At 34.6% G+C, this 22,373-nt stretch overlaps 1 protein-coding gene and 1 long non-coding RNA gene across 2 annotated transcripts; one reads left to right on the plus strand and one right to left on the minus strand.

The window, feature by feature from the left end:
• The first annotated feature begins 226 nt into the window (after positions 1-226).
• On the plus strand, positions 227-968 carry LOC127861222 (uncharacterized). The gene is made up of 2 exons (XR_008040135.1): positions 227-288; positions 668-968. It is a non-coding gene; the product is annotated as an uncharacterized LOC127861222 (long non-coding RNA).
• A 12,223-nt stretch (positions 969-13,191) lies between these two features.
• Positions 13,192-14,445, minus strand: LOC127861165 (uncharacterized). Its single transcript, XM_052399546.1, has 2 exons — positions 13,314-14,445; positions 13,192-13,282 (listed from the first exon to the last, which is right to left on the minus strand). The coding sequence occupies exons 1-2, from the start codon at positions 14,438-14,440 to the stop codon at positions 13,267-13,269; spliced, it is 1,143 nt and encodes a 380-aa protein (XP_052255506.1). The 5' UTR covers positions 14,441-14,445; the 3' UTR covers positions 13,192-13,266.
• Positions 14,446-22,373: the final 7,928 nt, after the last annotated feature.

The raw sequence follows: 22,373 nt of genomic DNA on the forward strand, positions 1-22,373 counted from the left end.
CTGTATTTAATCCAAACGCATCGTGTTATTGTATATGTATGTAAATGACGATGAGCTTGATAAACACGAGTAAAGAACTATTTTGTCTTGTATATTTTGCATAATATAAGTACATTATATTATAATGCTTATCCACCAGAATTGATGAATAAACTAATGTTTTCATCTCGAGTGCATGTGCTTGTATTCACGCTGGCTACGCAATCCACTTTATTACCTGTTTCAGGTTGCATGATCACGTGACTTAGTGTGTTTCACAATTAAACGTGAATGGATGTAAACACGCCGGTATGCTTTTTCTTTCAAATCACTTTTTAAAACATTGTTTCTTAAGACTTTCAACAAGTGCATAAACGGGAGATTTTTATGCTGCTTATGGCAATGTGAAAAATATCAGAATTTCTTTATTGAATAAGCCTGTGTTCGTGTTAAAACATTCCATTTGCATAGCATTCATTGTACACGACTATGCCTCACGCAACACGAAATTTTGTCACCGATTTCAGACGTACCGGTATGCGAGGATTTATTCTTATACTTTAAGATATCGACACAAACTGCGGAAAAACTGTCTTTAATTCATTACAGATTTTTGCAAATGTATTTCAATAACTTGAGATATTTGCAAAAATAAAGTTTTTTAACGGTATGTTTACATATTTTTCAGCCCGTGTTTAAACATCTGAAAACCCCGTTGATCCTGCACCCTTGTTTAACGTGAACGATCCTGCTAAAGTAACGAACATACTCCTATCAATAGAAAAAAACACGACAGACAAGATTAACACGATCAAAGTGGCAAAAACAGAGGGGAATACATGTACATTTTTTCAGCAGCTATAGAACTATGTGTTTTAACTTAAAACAATCTACCCTAATGTTTATGACCATTATTTTGCCTAATTTTGGCAAAAATTAATTATGCATTTCTATGTCATTTAAACCCAATACACACAAGTATGAACGATCATGTTCGTCAAACTGTTCATAAAAACAAGGTTCTAGTATGAGGTTTAAATCATGTGCATTATTGTATGCTATTGACCGTGTAGCAAAAGGAAGCAATGTTCATACACTGAATCTACATTTTTGAACATTAACGTTTTAATAAATGTGAGTCAAGTGATTGCAAGGCCGTCCACTTGGTTTTCGATTGGTAATACTATTAATATTTACCCCAAAGTATTTAGCAGATTGAGTAGCACATGAGCCGAATTTGACACACCTGCTCGCTGTAAACTTCAGCTGAGTAACACATAAGACAAATTTGACACACTTGCTCGCTGTAAACTTCAGCTGAGTAGCACATGAGCCGAACTTGACACACCTGCTCGCTGTAAACTTCAGCTTGTTATTGAAAGTATCCATTGATATAAAACAAAGTCATCAGCATGGGGAACAATTTCGTTTTATACGTATGTTTAATGTAAATTCGTCATCATATCTCCATATTTTTACTTTTCAGACATAATTTACAGTTCAACAATTAATCTCCCAAATCAGAAACACAAAACTCTGTACTTGATCACAATACACCTAGATACGCTTACTACATTAGTGGTTCGCAAAACTGTTTGTTTAACTTTTCTAACTTTTTAAACTTTAACTTTTAATATTAATTAGTTAATATTCAGCGTTTGTTGTAATTGTTGTATTTCATCTTATTCCATCCTGTTAAAAAAGCCATGGTTAAAGAACATTAGGAGATAATATCATGTTATTTAATTATAGTTACCGTTTTAAGAATAATTACGATTGTGTTTTAATTTCCAAAGTGCTCAAATGAGCGATGACTTAAATCTACATGCTTTGCTTGAACCACAGGAGGGATTTAATTCCCTCGAGCGACATATGGCTAAACTCGTATGTGTAGCCTTGGCATCGCGTAAATCGACACGAAAAAGGCCCCAGCAGCGGTAATTCTATAATATATTGCAAATTTAAAAAAACGTGTTCGATACAAATATAGCTGTCGTTCTTATGTTAGTACTATTCTCAGGCAAATCTACGGAATCCGGATAGTGCCATTTATAATCTCGCCCTTCTTTCATCAAGGGCGACACACGACACACGAAGCGATACGCGACTGTCTTGCAAAATATCGTGTATCGCTTCGTGTGTCGTGTCTCGCGTTCAAAGGGCGACGCACGATATTTTGCGCGACAAGCGCAGCGACGCACGATATTTTATTATTTAAATATCGCCCATATTATCCGAATCTCGTGTATCGCGGCCTAATTTCAGACCGCGACACACGACGCTTGAAGCGATACTCGATATTTTGCTTGACAGTCGTGGCGACAAGCGACATTTGTACTGTTCAAATATCGCTGTAATAATGTCGCCTGTCGACAGTGGCCCTATTATATGCGATATCTCGCCCTTTGAATACGACCGTCGCACTTCACGAACGCGACCGTCTCTCTTTATGAACGCGACCGCCGCCCTTTTGTATGCGATGTTATCTGACATTAGACCGCGATACTCGAGATTCAGATAGTATGGGCGATATTTAAATACTTAAATATCGTGCGTCGCCGCGACTGTGTCGCAGAATATCGTGCGTCGCTTCGTGATTCGTGTGTCGCCCTATTGTGTTAAATATATCGTGCGTCGCCGCGACTGTAGCGAAAAACATCGTGCGTCGACACGACTGTCGCGCAAAATATCATCCATCGCCGCGACTGTCGCGCAAACTATTGTGTATCGGTTCGTGTGTCGTGTGTCGCCCTTGATGAAAGAAGGGCGAGATTATAGATGGCACTATCCGGATTCCGTACAAATCCTATACATTTATGCATGAGTGTTAGTCCGAAAAAAAAGTCTTTAAAAAGTTTTTGGCGAGCGATGTTTTTTTTTAAATAAATATTATTCACCTGTTACAAAATTACACGCGGTCGCAACTGGTATAGTTTAGTATCCACCGTATTCCATCAGTGGTCTGGACGATTTCGAAGAGAAAGGCGAACTAATTTCATTAGTAGCCGGATTTATATGAAGGGTATGAACCTGCGCTCTATGAAAAAGGGGTTTAATGCATGTGCGTACAGTGTCGTCCCAGCTTAGCCTGTGCAGTTCGCACATCAGGGACGACATTTTCCTCCCAAAACCTGATTTTCGTCAAGAAGAGTCTTTCTTGAAACGAACATTTTAAGAAAAGCGGAAAGTGTCGTCCTAGATTAGACTGTGCGGACATCACAGGCTAATCTGGGACGACACTTTGCGCACATGCTTCAAACCACCTTTTCATAAAGCGAGTCTCATATAAATGGGAATATGGGACGCCTACATTTCAAAACCGCAAACCAGCAAATACGATGCTTGTCGTTTTCGTACTGCATGCGAGACAAATCATTAAGTGCAAGTTGCACTGCACTCGTTCACATGAATTGCTTTCGCATGGACGTCGCCTGTACATTCAATCAACTATGACAACAGCTTGAGGCAAAATAATTCATTCTGAAGCATAAAACAAATCGAATTGATAACCGATTAGCGACGAGACTATAGGGATGGTTCTTGAATGTCATGTCATCGACTGTTGATTTGTTTTATTAAACAAAAATAATTATTAAAATTGTTAGCAAACGAAGGAAATTATGCATTTATTTAGACCTAGTAGGATATTACAGGAAACGCTGATGCATAAGTCTATTACATGCTCGTCGACGTAAAATCAAATAACTATTAGGCATTACTTGTTTTTGTTCTTTTTTCAATGAGCATCGTTTATGTTCATAATATATATAGGTTATTATTGAGAAAGGAAAACCAATAGTTATTTGAAACGCCGATTTATTTCAAAATTGTTCAATAGGAATTCCGAACTTAAGATATGTAAATCAACCTAGAGAAAATAAAGATGCGAATACAGCTTTTCCCTTGAATCCTTTCCCAGTACATACCATTTGATGTTATTGAATTAGTTAAAATATGGGCCGTGCTCTGTGAAAAAGGGGATTTGCGTAAAGTGTCGTACCAGATTAGCCTCACCAGTCCGCACAGGCTAAGCAGGGACGACACTTTCCGCTTTTATGGTATTTGCGTTTACAGAAAATCTCTTGTTAGCAAAAATCAAGTTAAGGCGAAAAGTGTCGTCCCTGATTAGCATGTGCTGACTGCACAGGCTAATCTGGGACAACGCTTTACGCACATGCATTAAACCTTTTTTTCTCAGAACGCGGCTCATATATTAACATTTAAACATAGGCAGCTTCTTCTGTAGATTAATCATTATTGTTTGCGAAGCCTATTGTATTTGGTTAATTGCATTATCAAATAATCTAAGATATGAAATGTGCATACGTAACAAGTACCATATGTATACACGCGTTCCGTCACCTGAAATGAACGTTGCCCACTGGTTTGGTGTGCGCCTACGGACATTCATGTTGACCGGTCGAGTCTCGTGAAGGGCTTGTTGTTTTTTTATGACCTGTTCCATATAAAGAAACTGTTTTATCAAATTGTACCGAAGCTTTCATTCGAAGAAACCGGAATATAAGGTTTGCGCTTACAGCCCCTTTCCATAAAAATTAAATCGGTGCATTATTAATTGACATCATCTCTTATGAAATTTAATTACGCTTAAAGCACTGAAAACTCTTGCATGAAGGAAACGAATCAAATTATTGGTATGTTGTATGTGCACAATGTTTTGTTGCGAATTATAAAACTATCTGTTCACTTGGCAAGAACGCAGTTACCCACTTAGGGCATCCTCCGCTTTCGACAGTTAAGAATCGACTCAAATATTACTTATCAGATCGGTATAATTTGACCGACTTCAATGCATTGTCAGTTTTTGATAATAAGTATTAAAAAGATTAGACACGATTTTTTAAAATTTTGTGTTAAGTTCTTGGAGATCATTGTACAGTATAACGATGTCTAGTTCAACCTGACAATGCTCGATTATCAACCTTAATATACACAGTAACATTTTTTAAATCTAGTTTTTGTTTTGTTATAATATGCAACAGGAGATTTAAACAAATATACCCGTACAAAGTGATTTACATAGCAGATAAATAGAAAGTGAAGTATAGGGACGGTATATTCAAATACACATATTTAAAGGGATCTTTTCACGTTTTGGGTCGACACAATTAAAAAACAAAGTTTCAGATTCGCAAATATTTTTGTTGCAAATATATGAACGAGGAAACAGTAATACTGAACAGTTACCATGCTATAATATATCAATTCTAGGCATCTTTTGACGATTTAAAAACCTGAAAATTATAAAGCGTTGCAAGGCGAGACGAATAATTTAGAGAGTTCTGTTTTTGTCGTTATATGTTATGACACTACGAGGATTGCCTATATAAAGTATAAAATACATCACTAATTGGATGGCCGAGTGGTCAATGCGTTAAATTTTTACTCAAGTGGTCAGTGGTTCGAGCCCAGTTGACGGTTACTTTGTTTCTTTCTTTGTTGTTTTTAACTGGAGCTTTTTAGATCCAATGTTTATATTTATCAATATGAAGCATTTAATGACAAATTTCAATAAATGCCAAAATTTGTATATAGGTCCCTTTAACTGATATATATCTTATATCAAATTCATTTGGTGACTGATTAAGTTCCTCATAACATTCGCAAAAAACAACTGGGTCCAAAAAGACAGGTACCTGTGTATCATGATCGCTTTTTTTATATATAAAGGACACATAATAAAATCACAATCTTCATGTCAAATCCGATTGTAATTTAAGATGCGTTTCTGATTAATTTGTGTTGTATGTTTGACCCATAAAACTATTAAATACAGTGTCAGGAAAAAATGTTAAACTGTACTTTTAAATGTTTGTTTTTTCAGTGAGTTTCTTTATGTTTGTATTGACATGTCTATTTCCAACAAATACAATTATTATCATTGTATTATAAACATAACAAATATATTAGTTCTATATCGCTCTTATCGGTGCGTAAACTAGACTTCCCGGCGAAGTGTTCAAAGCGCACCAGACACCTATGAAAATGGTAATGCTACATGCGATGACCAATATCGGTAAATCTGAAATCTGAAATGAAGCTTTGTGAGACAGTTGACATCAACGTCGCGATCTGTTCCTAGTATCAGCGTAGCAATCAAGAGGCGTACATTGAGATGCATACGATCATGGAGAGAGTTAACTAATGATTAATATGAGTGTCATATTTGTTTTCATTAGGATGCCGTCGTTATTTTATCAGTTTTTGATAGGAAATATATGTTTTATTTTTGTGAAATGAGTTCTGTGTTATGATCAAAACAAAGTAGACTAAATTGTATATAAATCAGACAATGCATAAGGAACTTCGGTGAAAGTGATAAAAACCGTTTTATATTTGCCCAATGATGTTAATTGATTGTGAACCATATAGACTTAATATTTTTCTCAGATATTACAGAGTTAAATATTATATCCATGAACGATATTTGATTTGATAATTTATCACAAGAATCAAACATTTACAAAAAATCAACATGCATATAAAGACAAACTTAGTACCAGTAATTTTACACTATATGTTATTGGTGCATTTCTGTGGCGCCACAAATACCACGACACCAATAAAGGTTGGGTTGGTTCTGATGACGAATAGCTCGTTTCCTGTGGATCTTCCGAGGATCGGACCTGCAGTCGATATGGGGAAGGAGGAAGTAAAACGACGATACGATATAAACCTGCAGATCGAGGTCGGCAATTACAGCGTCTGGTGCGAAAGAGCGCGCTATTACTCCTTGGGGTCTATTGCCAACATGTACTATACAAAAGGTATGTTCAATGTAGTGCATATCATTTGCACACAGTTTCTCTTGATGGCAAGTTATATTATACATCGTATTTTAAATATATGCAAATAAATTAAGCAAAAGAATATCAGAAACAGGTTCGTAAATGGTGTTTCTATTATATTTGCTTTCTTTTGAGAAAGCATTTTTCGCATTATTAATATTCTAACAATTTCCTTATTTACTCATAAATGTGTATACATGTTATCTAAAGTGATTATTAAATATGAATTATTAAAAGTGCGTATTATGTTTTATTGATATTTTGAAAAGTATAATAGTAACATGTAGAGCCATTATCGCGAGATATATAACTATGCGTGAATGCCTTGTGTGATTTGTTTTTCAGGTACAACGTTGAACTTTAAATATGTAATACTTATAACAATGCAAACAAATGTGTATGAGTGAATTTTTCAACATGCAAGTTTTCCATTGATCGTATTAAAAATGTATTATTCTGATTTACTCTTTAATTCTTAATCGTATGCTTCTCATTAGCCTTTACGAAAAGTGATTCAAACGTCGTTTGGATGCGTAATTAATTTGTTGTATCTACAATTTACATTATAAAATGAAATGAGTCAAGACAATTAAAGTGACATACAATGAATCTTGATACCGCTATTGGACAGTTTGTTTCACTAAAAGCTATTCAAACTTAGCATCGCAATCTAACCAATTAACTGGTCTGCAAATTTTACAGAATTTTCTAAATGTATAAATTTTAAGTGTTTAAGCATCAGGCATAGTAGAGCAACTGTACAAAGTAACAAATAAGACACACATGGGCATGACAGTACAGAGGCAATATATTATAGCTAAAGGGACATTTTGGGCATGTTTTCAAGTTTGTCATTAAGTGATTTAAACATATAAATGTAAATTTAGGAACTAAAGAGTTCCAGTTAGAAAAAAAAGAAATAACAAAGTAATCCAACGCTGGGCTCGAACCATTGACCTTTGGAGTAAAGGTCTAGCGTTTAAACCACTCGGCCATCCGTGCTGACATGAAACAATATGTATTTTATACTGTATATAAGCAATCCTCATAATGTCACAAAATACATGTATAACGATAATTATAGAAATTTGCAAATTATACAATCGTTTCGCGTTTGTAACGCTCTATTACTTTCAGGTTTTTATATCATCAAAAGATGCATATAATGGAAATTTTAGAGCATGGTAAATGTTCAGAAGTGTTGTTTCCTTGCAAAAACATCAATTAACGAAACTTTTCAAATATGAAAGATTTTTTTTTTAATTGAGTCAATTTATCAAAACGTCCCTTTAAAGTAGGGAAATGAGAAAGCCTGCTCTGTATTATTTTTAATAACAACATTTTGTTAAGACGTCCGTAAACATATGCATATCAGGAATTTTGTGTAGAATATCAAACATGTCTACTTACTTGCGAAATGTGAGTACTATTTAGATGACTATAAACAAACCAGTAGCATTCAACTAACCTTTACCTTTAAAAGTTATAAAATATCCGCTGAAATCTCTGTGTGATATATGTGTTATTTTATATTATTAAAAAAACGATTGGGTTTTGTTTTCCAAAGGTCCCATTAAGCGAAACGCGTTAATGTTTTCTTTATGGTATTGGCGTGGTTTATGTTCGAATCAAACCGTTTTAAAGAGTGTTCATCGAAACGAAACTCAGTCATTACGACGTAAATATGTCCGAAACGAAAACCACTGAATGCAACACTATGCTTATTAATATGATTGTTAGATATTAATAAAAATACGAAACTGTTAAAAAATATATATATCATATTAATTCGTCAAAAAAAACAGAACTGTTACTCGTATGTAAGGACTAATCGTTATTTCACATAATCGACCACTGGATTACACGAACGTCAATGAGGGAAAACATGGAGGGAGACAAAAATGTGATATTGATTTCCCTTGTTATGCAAAGTTTTTTCAACGGCGAAATTAGAATGCGAATGCACGAGATTACAATGCAACGTCGCGAAACCACATTGAGAGGTAGGGCTACAACAATATTGCGATTTTAATCTCGTAATCTCCCATCGTGTTATAAATTGTCGACATTTGAATTAACATGGACATAACGACGCGATGAAACGATATAAAGATGTCGGATCACGAAAAGAATATCGCGATAACAATAAAGTGGCTGTACAGCATCATGATAACGGGTTAGCGCATCGTGGTTCCGCTTGTTCGTATCGTGTTTTCGTGTTCTTTCCTTATAGTAATCCAGAAGTCGACGATGCGAAACAACGAGTGGAGGATCGTATTGATCCGATTGACTGTTATGAAATAGCAATCCGGTACTAACCGGTTTATCAATTGTCGACTAATAAGCTATTCCAACGTTATTTCTGCTTACGTATGATCGTTGTTAATTGCGTATTCAGTTTATACCGCTGATTTGTTTGAAAAGGCCAAATGGGAGTATGCTTCGTCGATTGTTTCAATTCCTGTAAATTAAAGGGGCCTTTTCACATATTTTGGCATATTTTGAAGTTTGTCATTAAATGCTTTATATTGATAAATGTAAACATTGGATCTTAAAAGCTCCAGTAAAAAATCAAGAATAAAATTAAAAAAAGTAAAAAAAAAGTAGCTGGTACCAGGGCTCGAACCAGTGACCCTCGGAGTCTTGGAATTAGTCTGAAGTAAAAACGCATTTGCCCTTTCGGCTATTCCGCCGGGTATAACAGTTTAAGTATTTTATACCTTATATAAGCAATCTTCGTAGTTTCGTAAATTTAAACGACAACAACAGAACTCTCCAAATTATTCAATCGTTTCGCGTTGCAACGCGTTATGATTTTTAGGTTTTCAAATCGTCAAAAGATGCATAAAATGGCTATATTGGACTATGGTAAATGTTCAGTAATACTGTTTCCTTACAAATACCATAACTAAAACGAAAATTTACGAATCTGAAACAACTTTTTTCAATTTTGTCAATTTACCAAACCGTGAAAAGATCCCTTTAAGGCTTGTAGTCATATTTCTCTGATTGCTGTTTGCGATAATTAATAATCCGAGACGACACTCTCCGCCTAGAATGAATTTTCTTTAGAAGAGTGTTCATTAAAACGAAAATTCAATTAAAGCGGAAAGTTTCGTCCCCGCTGATGTTGAAGGCTTAATACGCAATTGCCTTGTTGTTTACGATTGACATGGTTCATTGTATGTGTATTTTGGGGCCATGTATAAGGTTTTCTCAGCGTTTTTTTCATGGACAGGTTGGCTCAAGAACCATCACCGGTTACATTGCATGAGCAACAGGATGCTTCCAACAGGCAATCGCAATGTATGAATCAAAATTCGAAAATGAACCCACATTTCTCTAATTGTTGAGCACAGTAACCCCACTTTCAGTAACAGGTATTTATGAAAAAGTTACAAAGATATGGACCGGATACACAATTATGGCCGGAGATGTCAGAATATTGATCAGTATGAGATTTAAAGTAACTAATACTTGTGTGGCACAGTAAAAGTTGTTTTACCTGGCTCTGTGACTTTGTGTTTCACATGAATGCATGAATCTGTATAAAATACTACACATTAGCTGTTCCATAATCATAAGACATAATGAAATGTACGAGATTTATTGTAACGTTTATTAACAATTAATTATGATTAAAAACACATTCAAATTAATGTTACTTGACTAGAGAAATGTGAAGATACACGGCGTTACTAATGAAGAATGCACAACAATAATGAAACATAAAAGCACATTACTATTTGTAATTAGGTTTTGGGGGATATTTATCACAATACATGTAAACACAATCGGACATGTTAAACGCCTTGAAAAATATATTTTGTTTTTAACTTATTGTTCATGTCACTTTTATGAAACTTAAAGAACATCATTAGTGCCGTAAAAATAAGCTTAATCAATCAAAATCCATACTATATAAAACCATTGCATGAATTCCAACAGAATGTTTTCAAATATACCAACGAATCATTTGTAAGCCGAAATCCAAACACAATGTTTACATACTTTTTAATAACCATTGTGCCCTTGTGCTATAATCACATAAAAATAACAAAATCAAATATGATTGGCATATTCATACTTTAAAATAAAAACAAACAACTACACGTATACAATAATAAATACTCATTGCCAGAATGTCGACTCCTTGTATAGAGCATAATGTAAGATTACAAAAAAACTTTTTTTTTAATCAACCGTTACAACTAAAATATTAAAATCCATATTTCCTATTTATATTAGCATGGATGTTCAATTCTGTCAAAATTGTGACCTTAAACATGCTATACAACGAAAGCCGAAACGTTTCAGATCATTAAAGCAAAATAACTTCACAATTACTGTGTTGATTATCTGATTACCGAAATTAATGTCTATTTAACAATCAAATCATGTTTTCTTTTACTTCTGTGAAACAGGCTGTAATTGTTTCAATAATTCAATGGACATGCTGACATTTAGATTTCACGATAAAACCTTCATGTTATTAAACGTTCAAGATAGTTTGCTCCTAATTAAGGATGTTTGGTCAAATACATATTGCGTGAACGAAAAGTATACCGACATTCAACAGACATTAGAACAACGATAAAGCTCACACAAATTGAAGGAAACATCGTGATTTGTGGTTGCATAGGAATTCGTAAATTAAACAAAAACTTACACAGTACTCAACTTTAATACAAACAATTCAAACAATAAAATAATAAGAAAGTAACAACAAAGGGTGTTAAAATTATTCCTGATGTATTCCCACACCACATTCCTTAATATGATCTTTCATACAATGCTTCTATTTAAACATTTTTTTCCACAGACGTGTCAAGAAAATATCGGAGCATTGCATTTATTCATGTGCTGTTTCAACAGCCTTTTTGTCTTAAACGTTTTGGTGCATGTTGCATAGGCATGATTTCCTTCCACATTGTGAGGAAGGCTGCATTTGTGCATTTGGAGAATTGAAGGGGTTTTGTATGACTTCGATAACATTTCACAGGTGTAGAATTTTTTTCAGCAGAATGTGTAATTAACTGGAAGCGAAGTTTTACATCTTGAGGGTTTACCTTGGTTCGGGCATAACCGGAAAGAGATCCACAGAAACGCCAAAGGCCGGTTCGGGAGGATGTTTTTTCGTGTCAAACCTTTTAGTAGACGAATTTAATATAACAGTGTGTGATAATTCATGTGAAGATATCTTATTGTTAAAATTAGAACACAAGTTTAACAATTTTTCAATCATCCCATGCGTGTGTTACCTGCCACCTGAATAGTCATCTAGATATTATGACGTGAATATGTTGTATGATACTTTGGTGTCTTTGATTTACCAGTTTAAAAATGAGGATATTTTGTATTTATGTGGTGATTTAAATAGCAGATGTGGCGATAATGATGACTTTATTAGAGGTATAGACGATGTTATTGAGCGTGAAGTGATTGATTTTAACCCATTTATGCCTTGTGGACTCTGCCATCCTTCTAAATTGGATCAATTTATTTCCAAAAATAGGGATGTCTAGTATATTTATTTATATATTTAGAATATTACTTACTGAAATTCCTTTCCCTGATCACTCATTACTGCTCTGGAATATTATTTAAGTGAACTGTATTGAATCAGTTACTGTGAAGGCTCACCCTGTTTCAAGTTTTAAAAAGTTTGATGTAACTAATATGCCAAATGATTTTATGCTAGATAATGAAACTTTGTACAATGTAAATATTACTATATCTTAACTCGAGTGTAGTTTTAGAACACAGTCTGATGTTAATGATATATATACTGATTGGTGTAATTACTATGCAAACTTTTGCAATATCTCATATAGCTCAACACCATTAGCGGTTATATACATAATGTTTTAATGTGAATATTCGTTAATGTTATAAATATGTAATGTATGTATTTAAAGGAGAATAAAGAATGAGACCAATTTAGACGATTAACTCGATGCCTTACCTAGGTGAAGCTAATTTTCATGCCTGTTTAGCCAATAAGTCGTAGTGAACACCTTCCCACACTGAATACAAACGTTATCACTATCGGTGTGGGAACGGGTGTGACGCTGCAGTGAATTTTTACAATTAAATGTTTGTCCGCACCCTGGAAGATCGCACACGTAGGTGGTGGATCCACTATGAAGCTGCACGTACCGCTTTGAACAGAACAGAACAGACATTTTATTTAGACTTATACATAAGTACATCGTCTTAATACAAACAGTATAAAATAAATATGTCACGTTTTCATTTCATTTAAGTTGAAAACAATTATATATATAAAACACACACACACAAAAAATACAAATGAAGAAAAAGCATATAGTAAATTTTCTAAACATATAATGACAGAAAGATTTGTAGGTGATACCGGTTAGACTGTATATGGTATTATTGATAAATGAATTGCGAATTACAAATGCTTCTTTTATATATTTACACAACTTGACAAGTTCGTTTTTATCGGATGAAGTCAGTAATTGGTGATACTTGAACACAGATGGATTAACATATAAATACCTTTTAAGGTATTTTTGTCGTAAAACACTAAAACATGGACAAATACAAACAAAGTGAAACTCATCTTCAATATCTCTACTATTGCAACAAACACAGTATCTTTCGTTGCGAGGAATATTATTACGCCCATATCGCCCAGTTTGGATTCTCAGTGAGTGAACAGAAATTCTTAACTTAACAAATTGGGTACGCAAACTCCTTGGTAACAAATCCAAGTAAGATTCGTATACAATTGTAGGTTTAAAAACTCTGTACATGTCTAATACAGTACTGTTACTTAATGTACCAAACCATTCCTGTTTAAATGTATCTATAAGTCTATTTCTAAACTGACATATAAAAGAATTAACACACACAGAGCTAGGGTTATTAAAAACATATCCATAACCATAATCGTTTAACAACTGTTTAATATGTGAGACCCAATTGATGTTTCCTTTATGACACTCTACAACATTCATATTATACACAGTTTGGAGAATAATATTATCACTCAATCTAATTTTAAACCAATATTTTAACATTCTTATAAAACGATTTATGTAAAGTGGGTATCTACCCAACTCTCCGTAAACACATGCGTTACAACTGTTGAGTCTTACTTGTAGCATTCGTTTACAGAACTTTAAATGGATACGTTCTATTTCTTTAGACTTTGTAAAACCCCATATTTCGGAGGCATAGTTAAGAATAGAACCAACAAATGCATCAAATAACTGGCAAAGTGTTTTAGGTTTTAGATCATACATTTTACACTTGTATAGCAAAGTATTCATAGCCTTAAGGGCTTTACCTACTAAATGTTCTTGGTTGAATGTGAAACTACCTGTATAATGTATAACAGTACCTAAATAATTAAAGTTATCAACTGTTTCGATGATTTGGCCATCGTATGTCCATGCCTCATTTTGGCGTAGGCGGCCCCTCTTACGGAAAACCATAATTTTAGTTTTTGAAGTGTTTACTTTAAGGCCCCAAGTATTACAATACACAAGCAGATTATCCAAATGGTTTTGTACTTCTTCTGGATTTTTACCCAATATGGCCATATCATCGGCGAAAAGGAGTAATATAAGTAAAACATCGTCAATGGTTAATCCAGACTCTATATTATGTTGTAAAAACATCTCTAAGTCCTCTACAAACAGAAAAAATAGCAAAGGGGACATAACTTCCCCTTGACGTAAACCAACTGAGTAACGGAAGTAGTCAGAATAAGTAGAACATGACTTAACACACGATTTAACATTTTCATACATGTCTTTAACAATTTGCAATATTTTACCTCTAATGCCAGTTTTATACAATTTTAACCACAATGCATTTCTATATATACTATCAAAACATTTCATCATGTCTACATATATTACATAGAGCCTTTTATTGTCATTAATATATTTTTGTACAATAGACATTAATATGTATATAGCATCGATTGTTGAATAACCCTTACGAAATCCGAACTGTGCATCCGAAATACTATTATTATTCTCACAAAAACATTCGATGCGCTTATTAATTATTGTAGTAAATAGTTTTGAGAAACAGCTCACAAGTGTAATTCCTCTGTAATTATTAATATCGTTTACAGAGCCCTTTTTGTGTAATGGGATTATAATTCCATGTGTCCATTTTTCAGGGAAAAAACCAGATTGTAGTATACAATTAAAAATATCACATAAATGGTTACACAATATATCGCTACATTCTATAAAATATTCGTTTAATATAAAATCAACACCCGCTGACTTATTTCTCTTTAGTTTTTTAATTGCACATATAACTTCATCAACACTAATAGGCTGGTCTAACTCTGGAAACACAACATTATCTTCGCTAAAATTATAGCTGGAACAAAAATGCTCTGCCTCGGTATTATTGCAATTAAAAGTACTGTTGCTAAGGTTTTCAAAAAATAACTTAAAATCTTCCAATGAAATGTTATGGCTGGTTAGTTTATTCTTTGATTTGAAAAATTTCCAAAAATCGCGAGGTTTTTTTTTTCTTTAAGTTTTCAATATCAGACATTTTTGTACGGTATGCACATCCCTTCTTTTTCCGTATTAAATTTTTATAAAGTTTCTTATAATGACAAAGCATTGATCTACTAGCGTCTGATTTATTTAAATTAAAACACTTTAAGGCATCAATATATAAACGACGGGCAGACTCACAATCACTATCAAACCAGTCAGCATAAGTTAAACTACCGTATTCTTTGAACATGTACTTCGGTTTATTACTAAACGTATATGTATGTGAAAATAATGGGTCCGCTACACTGCGGATAGTATCAGTAAACTCGTTTATGGCATTATTTACTGACAATCTATTCAAATAATCAATATTACGTACAATATCATTAAAAACAGGTAAGTTAGCTATGATTTCTGTTCGAAATCGATCTTTGATGGAACTGTCCCATTTGTATTTTACATCAGTAAATTTCTCGTGTTTGGGTGAAAAGTTATTGCAACGAAGAGTCAAATGTAACGGGGCATGGTCGCTCCATTCATTAAATTCGCCTATTGTACAATCAACAATGCGTGAAAAATTTCGTTCACTAGCTAAGACGTAATCAATCATGGATGTCCCGTTATGACCATAAAATGTATGTTTATTACTGTCACCTATTCTACCATTAACAATACGTGAACCTGTTGACTTACACAAATCAAGCAATTTACAACCATGGCTATTATGTACATTATCAACAGAGGCCCTAACAGAGACTTGATCAGGGCAATAATCTATATCATCGTAAAAAGTATTCATACAGTCATATACAATATAATCACGTTTGTTGCCTACTCTACTGTTTAGATCCCCAGTTATAAATACTTGACCGGATTCAGAAAAGTATGATATATCATTTTCTAAAAATTCAAAAAGGTCGATATTAAACGTATTATACATAGGCGAATCTTCACCCCAAATATAGGCTGCACATAAATAAATATTTTCATCTATGTTAAAAAACTCACGATCTAATTTAAGCCAAATAACAGTATTATAGTGATTGCGTACAATAGTTATTCCATCCTTTAAATGTTCCCTAAAATAAACAACAACACCACCGCTAGATCTACGCGCATTTCTGTGTTGAGTTTTTCTATAAAAATTGTGAGATATAAAACCATCAAGAGAAATAACGCTTGACTTGTTATTCCAAGTTTCGTACAATAGACAGATATCATGAGAAGTAATTAAATTGACAAAATTAATATTACTTTTTTTACAATCTGTTAAACCATTAACGTTCCAAGACAATATAGAAATCCTACTGTCATCGTGCCCCTATGCGCGCTGCGGTACCCCATCTATATAGAGGGTGTCGTAAGCAAGGTACGCACGCTTCCCTTGCCGCCTCGCGTCTTTCATCTTGGGAACCAGTTTCCGCCCTTTGAAGAGTATGTGCATGATAAAGCAACAACCGCACTCTTCGCATTGATCTACGTTGAACGATTACATCTGTAATAAAACATGAAAGAATATGATTAAAGGCTGACTGATTGCGAAAAGGACTTTGTTAGAATGCTGCGTTGATTACACATTCAATGACTCCCACTATATTTTGCCATGGTCAACAAGAATGTCTTAATTGTGTTTAGTATTAAAGTTTATAACATTTTGCACGATGTATGTTCATTTTGTTTTATGGTCGGGGTTTTAAACCTTTTCACAACGGCATATACATCGACCTCGTATCGTTTAACGTCCTTTGATTCGTTTAAACGGATGCAAATTCATAAAACAGCGCATAATAATCATGCAGAATAATCATGAAAGAGTTATTGAACATAAAATATTAACATTATTTTACTAATTGCATAAGAAGAATGCTTATTAACATTTACAAGTAAAGCTATTCCATGTCGGAACACACTACCACTGTTTCAATTCCATTTGTGCACTGTGTCAATTGAATTTGCATAGTGTTACGTCATTGGTCGATTTTAAATAACTTGTATCTCTTTACATATGATTGGATTTTCTTGCCGTGTGCGTTTATTAACGTTAATATCTATGTAATGCTTATTTGTGTATTTTATAAAGAATTATAATGTGTAGCACTTCTTGTTAACTGCTTTCGTTCAAAGTAATTCTGCAATAAAGAGTAACCGACAAATATATTTCGTTAATGAAACTTCGCGCAAAGGAAAGCAATACGTTCGCACGTGTATTGGAAAAAAACTATTTTATTACAAATTATAGTAACGCATCACTACTTAAAAATGCAAATCATAACATGCGTATTTTATTCTATTTTCCATTTGTGTATCTTTGAACGCTGACTTGCATTAATGCCAGTCATTGTGCTAAACAGTTATGGAAAAGTGGGGTTAATTTTCGATTTTTGATGCATATATAGCGATTGGCTTCATGGATTAACCCCGTTTTCACAGAGCACGGTCCATATCGCTATTGATTTTTTCCAGAGGTTCGAGCCTTTATAGGACCAGCCTGCTCGTACGCGGTGCAGTCCTCGGGACGTTTGACGGAATATCTCCGAGTGCCCATGATAACTGGTAAGGCAGAGTTCTAATCAGACTTGCATTTAGAAGTGCTCTGTGAAAAGGTGGGTTTAATGCATGTGCGTAAAGTGTCGTCCCAGATTAGCCTTTGCAGTCCGCACAGGCTAATACGGGACGACACTTTCCGCCTTTATAAAACTTTTTCGTTAAAGAAAGTCTCTTCTTAGCAAACATCTAATTCAGGCGGAAAGTGTCGTCCCTGATTAACCTGTGCGGACTGTACAGGCTAATTTGGGATGACACTTTCCACAAATGCATTAAAACATCTGTTCACAGAGCACGGCTCATATCTAAAATATGTTTTATATAAGGACCATTTTATATTTTGTATTTTCATATTATATTCATATGATTTCCAGTGTTAAATACTAGTGAATAATTGTGTTCATGTAAAACTCTTTTCGTCTCTGAACCAAACAGTTGAAACGAGCTCTTCCGCTGCCGTAATTTAAATTAAAATGTGTTTGATTTTACAACATTTTAACAAATAAATATGTCATTTTAGCAGTTATATGTTAAGCCATTTGACAGCAGTATATATGCACAAACGATCGACAAAATATACATAAACATCATATAGTAATACACCAGCTTTGTAATTTGATTATCACGAAATAGAAACCTTTTCCGGATTGTAAAACAATATAATTATGTAGATGCGTGACACAGTTTATAATATTTTTTTTTAAGTTTATAGAATACAAATGAATGAAAAAAAACTAAAATGTATTTAACTTTAGGCTTAGCATAAGAGTCGTATAAAGAATAGACACCGACTCCGTTATTCTACTCTACAATAGGGTCATACTTACACAGCATCTAATATGATTGGTATTGTTATCTCAGAATTCTAAACTGCGAATAGTATCGTCACATATTAGCCTGCGCCGTCCGCTCAGGGACGACAAATTCCGCTTGTTAGCATTTTGCGTCAAAAGTATCCTCTAAATAAAATCCAGTTTAGGCGGAAAGTGTCGTCCCTGATTAGCCTGTGCGGTCTCTGATTAGCCTGTGCGGTCCCTGATTAGCCTGTGCGGTCTCTGATTAGCCTGTGCGGTCCCTGATTAGCCTGTGCGGTCTCTGATTAGCCTGTGCGGTCCCTGATTTGCCAGTGCGGTCTCTGATTAGCCTGTGCGGTCTCTGATTAGCCTGTGCGGTCTCTGATTAGCCAGTGCGGTCTCTGATAAGCCTGTGCGGTCTCTGATTAGCCTGTGCGGTCTCTGATTAGCCTGTGCGGTCTCTGATTAGCCTGTGCGGTCTCTGATTAGCCAGTGCGGTCTCTGATTAGCCTGTGCGGTCTCTGATTAGCCAGTGCGGTCTCTGATTAGCCTGTGCGGTCTCTGATTAGCCTGTGCGGTCTCTGATTAGCCTGTGCGGTCTCTGATTAGCCAGTGCGGTCTCTGATTAGCCTGTGCGGTCTCTGATTAGCCTCTGCGGTCTCTGATTAGCCTGTGCGGTCTCTGATTTGCCTGTGCGGTCTCTGATTAGCCTGTGCGGTCCCTGATTTGCCAGTGCGGTCTCTGATTAGCCAGTGCGGTCCCTGATTAGCCTGTGCGGTCTCTGATTAGCCTGTGCGGTCTCTGATTAGCCTGTGCGGTCCCTGATTTGCCAGTGCGGTCTCTGATTAGCCAGTGCGGTCCCTGATTAGCCTGTGCGGTCTCTGATTAGCCTGTGCGGTCCCTGATTAGCCAGTGCGGTCCCTGATTAGCCTGTGCGGTATTTGATTAGCCTGTGCGGTCTCTGATTAGCCTGTGCGGTCTCTGATTAGCCTGTGCGGTCTCTGATTAGCCTGTGCGGTCTCTGATTAGCCTGTGCGGACTGAATTTAGCCCATTTACCCAGACTCATGTACTTTATTTCAAACGTTTTTTAATGCCGTGTTATTTCCTTAGATAGATAGATAGATTTATTCGGCATATACATGTCAAATAATAACATTAACAATTAATCACATTTCGCCTACGAACAAGATAAATTTAAAACAAACACATATACTGAGCACTAAAACTATCACAGATCAAATTGAAATCATGAGGTATACATGTGTGTTACATTTATAATACCTTAATACAATTTCTCAGATGCTTAAAACAAAATTAGATTAAAACAAGCACATATATTTAGCATCACAGAATTAAAATTGACTCAATGAGGTAAACATTTGAGATACATTTACATACCGTGATAAAATTTACAATTTTCTCAAAGAAGTTTAACCAATTCAGCTTAAGACAGTCACATACATTGAACACAAAAATATCACAGATTAAATTGACTTCATATGGTATACAATTATAGGTACATTTACATTAGCTGTTTACTTATAGTTTATTTTAGTCGTATATAAGGACATGTACTGCCAGGAAAGCCCTTGAAAGTCTTGCGACTTATTTCCAAAGGGGTCCTTTACATTACTGCTTCATACAGCAAATAAACTAGATAGCAGCTAGCTATAGTCATATTATGTTAAATGGTTATTGAATTATTTTATACTTTAGTTAGCATATCTAAAATTTACAAAATGTATATATGCGTTCAACAATTTGAGGGAGCACATGATTATATAAACTCGTTACTTAACAAAGACATGGGATATCTAAATACTTAAAAGAAACAACACCGTCTGCCTTACTCAATCCCTAAAGGTACTTGTTAAGAAAATGTTTTTCGACTTCTTTTTTGAATTTGAAGTGACTATTTATACATTGAATAGATTCTGGAAGAGCATTCCAGGTTAACACACCATTATAATAAAAAGTTGAAGCTAACGCTGATTTTATGACAGGAACATAGAAATTACATTTGCTCTTTCGTGTGCAGTAGCTATGAACACCAGATTTCTTAATAAAGTTTTCTTTCATATACACTGGACATTTGTCATAAAAACAATTTATGTTGTTATCTTTTGATTTTTCTAACTTCTTGATGTACTTCTTTATGACTTGTTATTGTATCTTGTGCTCATTTCATATAATTAATCAGGTTTTCTTTCCTATTTCGTGACTGGTTTAGATACATTACGATTTTTTTTAGTTTGTTCTAGGAAAAGGAACTATTATATTCAGTGGTCGAGTTAAGGTTTGAAATTTGATACACCATATCGTATATCCACACTTGATTACATTTGCGTGTTTCTCTGAAATTCTAAGTCTACGTCCAGAATGTATTGCATATATATTATACAATGTCAAAGCACAATAAATAATATTGACATGAGGGTGTAACTTTAATGTTTGTATAATTAAAATGTATGAGTCATCATCAAGAAATCGTGGATGATGATATATGAATCGGAAAGGCGATTCTAGAAGAGTCAGTAAACATGAAAACGACGCAAATTGTATGAAAGCATTATATATTAATTTCAGTTAACATAAGACTAGTTTTTAAAGAAATGAAACCTGAACTCGTTTGTCGTTCAGTTAGAGTTATGTTTCAATTTAATTGTAAGCAAATGTCTTCAGTATGCAACGATGGTTTAACAATAGAAAAAATTGTTGTACGAGTTATTTTCAAAGAAAAAAGCTGTGAAGATGATTTAGAGGAAACGGTCGAGGGAAAAGAATTCATTTTTAAAATAGTATGTCATTGCCAGCATAACTCCAGACCAGCCCTCGCATATCTCTTAAAGGGGCCTTTTCACAGATTTTGGCATGTTTTGATGTTTGTCATTAAATGCTTTATATTGATAAATGTTAATATTGAATATAAAAAGCTCCAGTAAAAAATCAAGAATAAAATTAAAAAAAGAAAAAAAAGGTAACCCTCAGCAGGGCTCGAACCACTGACCCTGGAGTCCTGGAGTAAAAAAGTCTCCCACTTAGACCACTCGGCCATCCTTCCGTATACAATGACAGGTGTATTTTATACATCATATAACCAACCCTCGTAGTTTCACAAAATATAACGACAACAACAGAACATTCCAAATTATTAATGCGTTTCGCGTTACAACGCTTTATAATTTTCGGATTTTTTAAATCGTCAAAAGATGCAAAACGAAAATGTGCGAATCTGAAACAACTTTTTTCAATTTTGTCAATTTACCCAAACGTGAAAAGGTCCCTTTAAGGTCCGTTTTCGCATGACGTGGGTCATGAGGTTTGTGTTTTTGAAAGTAATCTAAATGTATCATCCTGGTCTTTATCTTCTGATAAGTGTTTTTGAGTGAATATATTGTTAAATCGAGCAACAAATTGAGAGCGTTTCAAGCACAAGTCTTTACAATAAATTGAATCTAAAATTGTAGTATTAAAAAAAACGTTTTTATAATTTGTTATCGGGAATGAGCCTTTGTTCACATATTACTGTGTGCCAATGACTGTGTGGGATAACGACCTAGCGATAAAACCAACTGCCAAACCATCTCAAAATTGTTCACCTGAGAAAAGCGTGCACATTCATACAACGGTCTCATTGGGATTTCAATTGACTGACCACTGCTCACAGGTTTGACTGTATATCATTTACCTCTCTTCAGGACTAGGTGATCTGGTGTACAGGGAAGAAAAGGACATGTTTGAGAC

This window comes from Dreissena polymorpha, chromosome 1 (genome assembly GCF_020536995.1).
Source record: "Dreissena polymorpha isolate Duluth1 chromosome 1, UMN_Dpol_1.0, whole genome shotgun sequence".
Classification (NCBI taxonomy): Eukaryota; Metazoa; Mollusca; class Bivalvia; order Myida; family Dreissenidae; genus Dreissena; species Dreissena polymorpha.

What these genes read in the sequence shown, in the direction of transcription:
- LOC127861165 (XM_052399546.1), bottom strand. Translation starts at nt 14,440, where the DNA reads ATGTTTTTACAACATAATATAGAGTCTGGATTAACCATTGACGATGTT.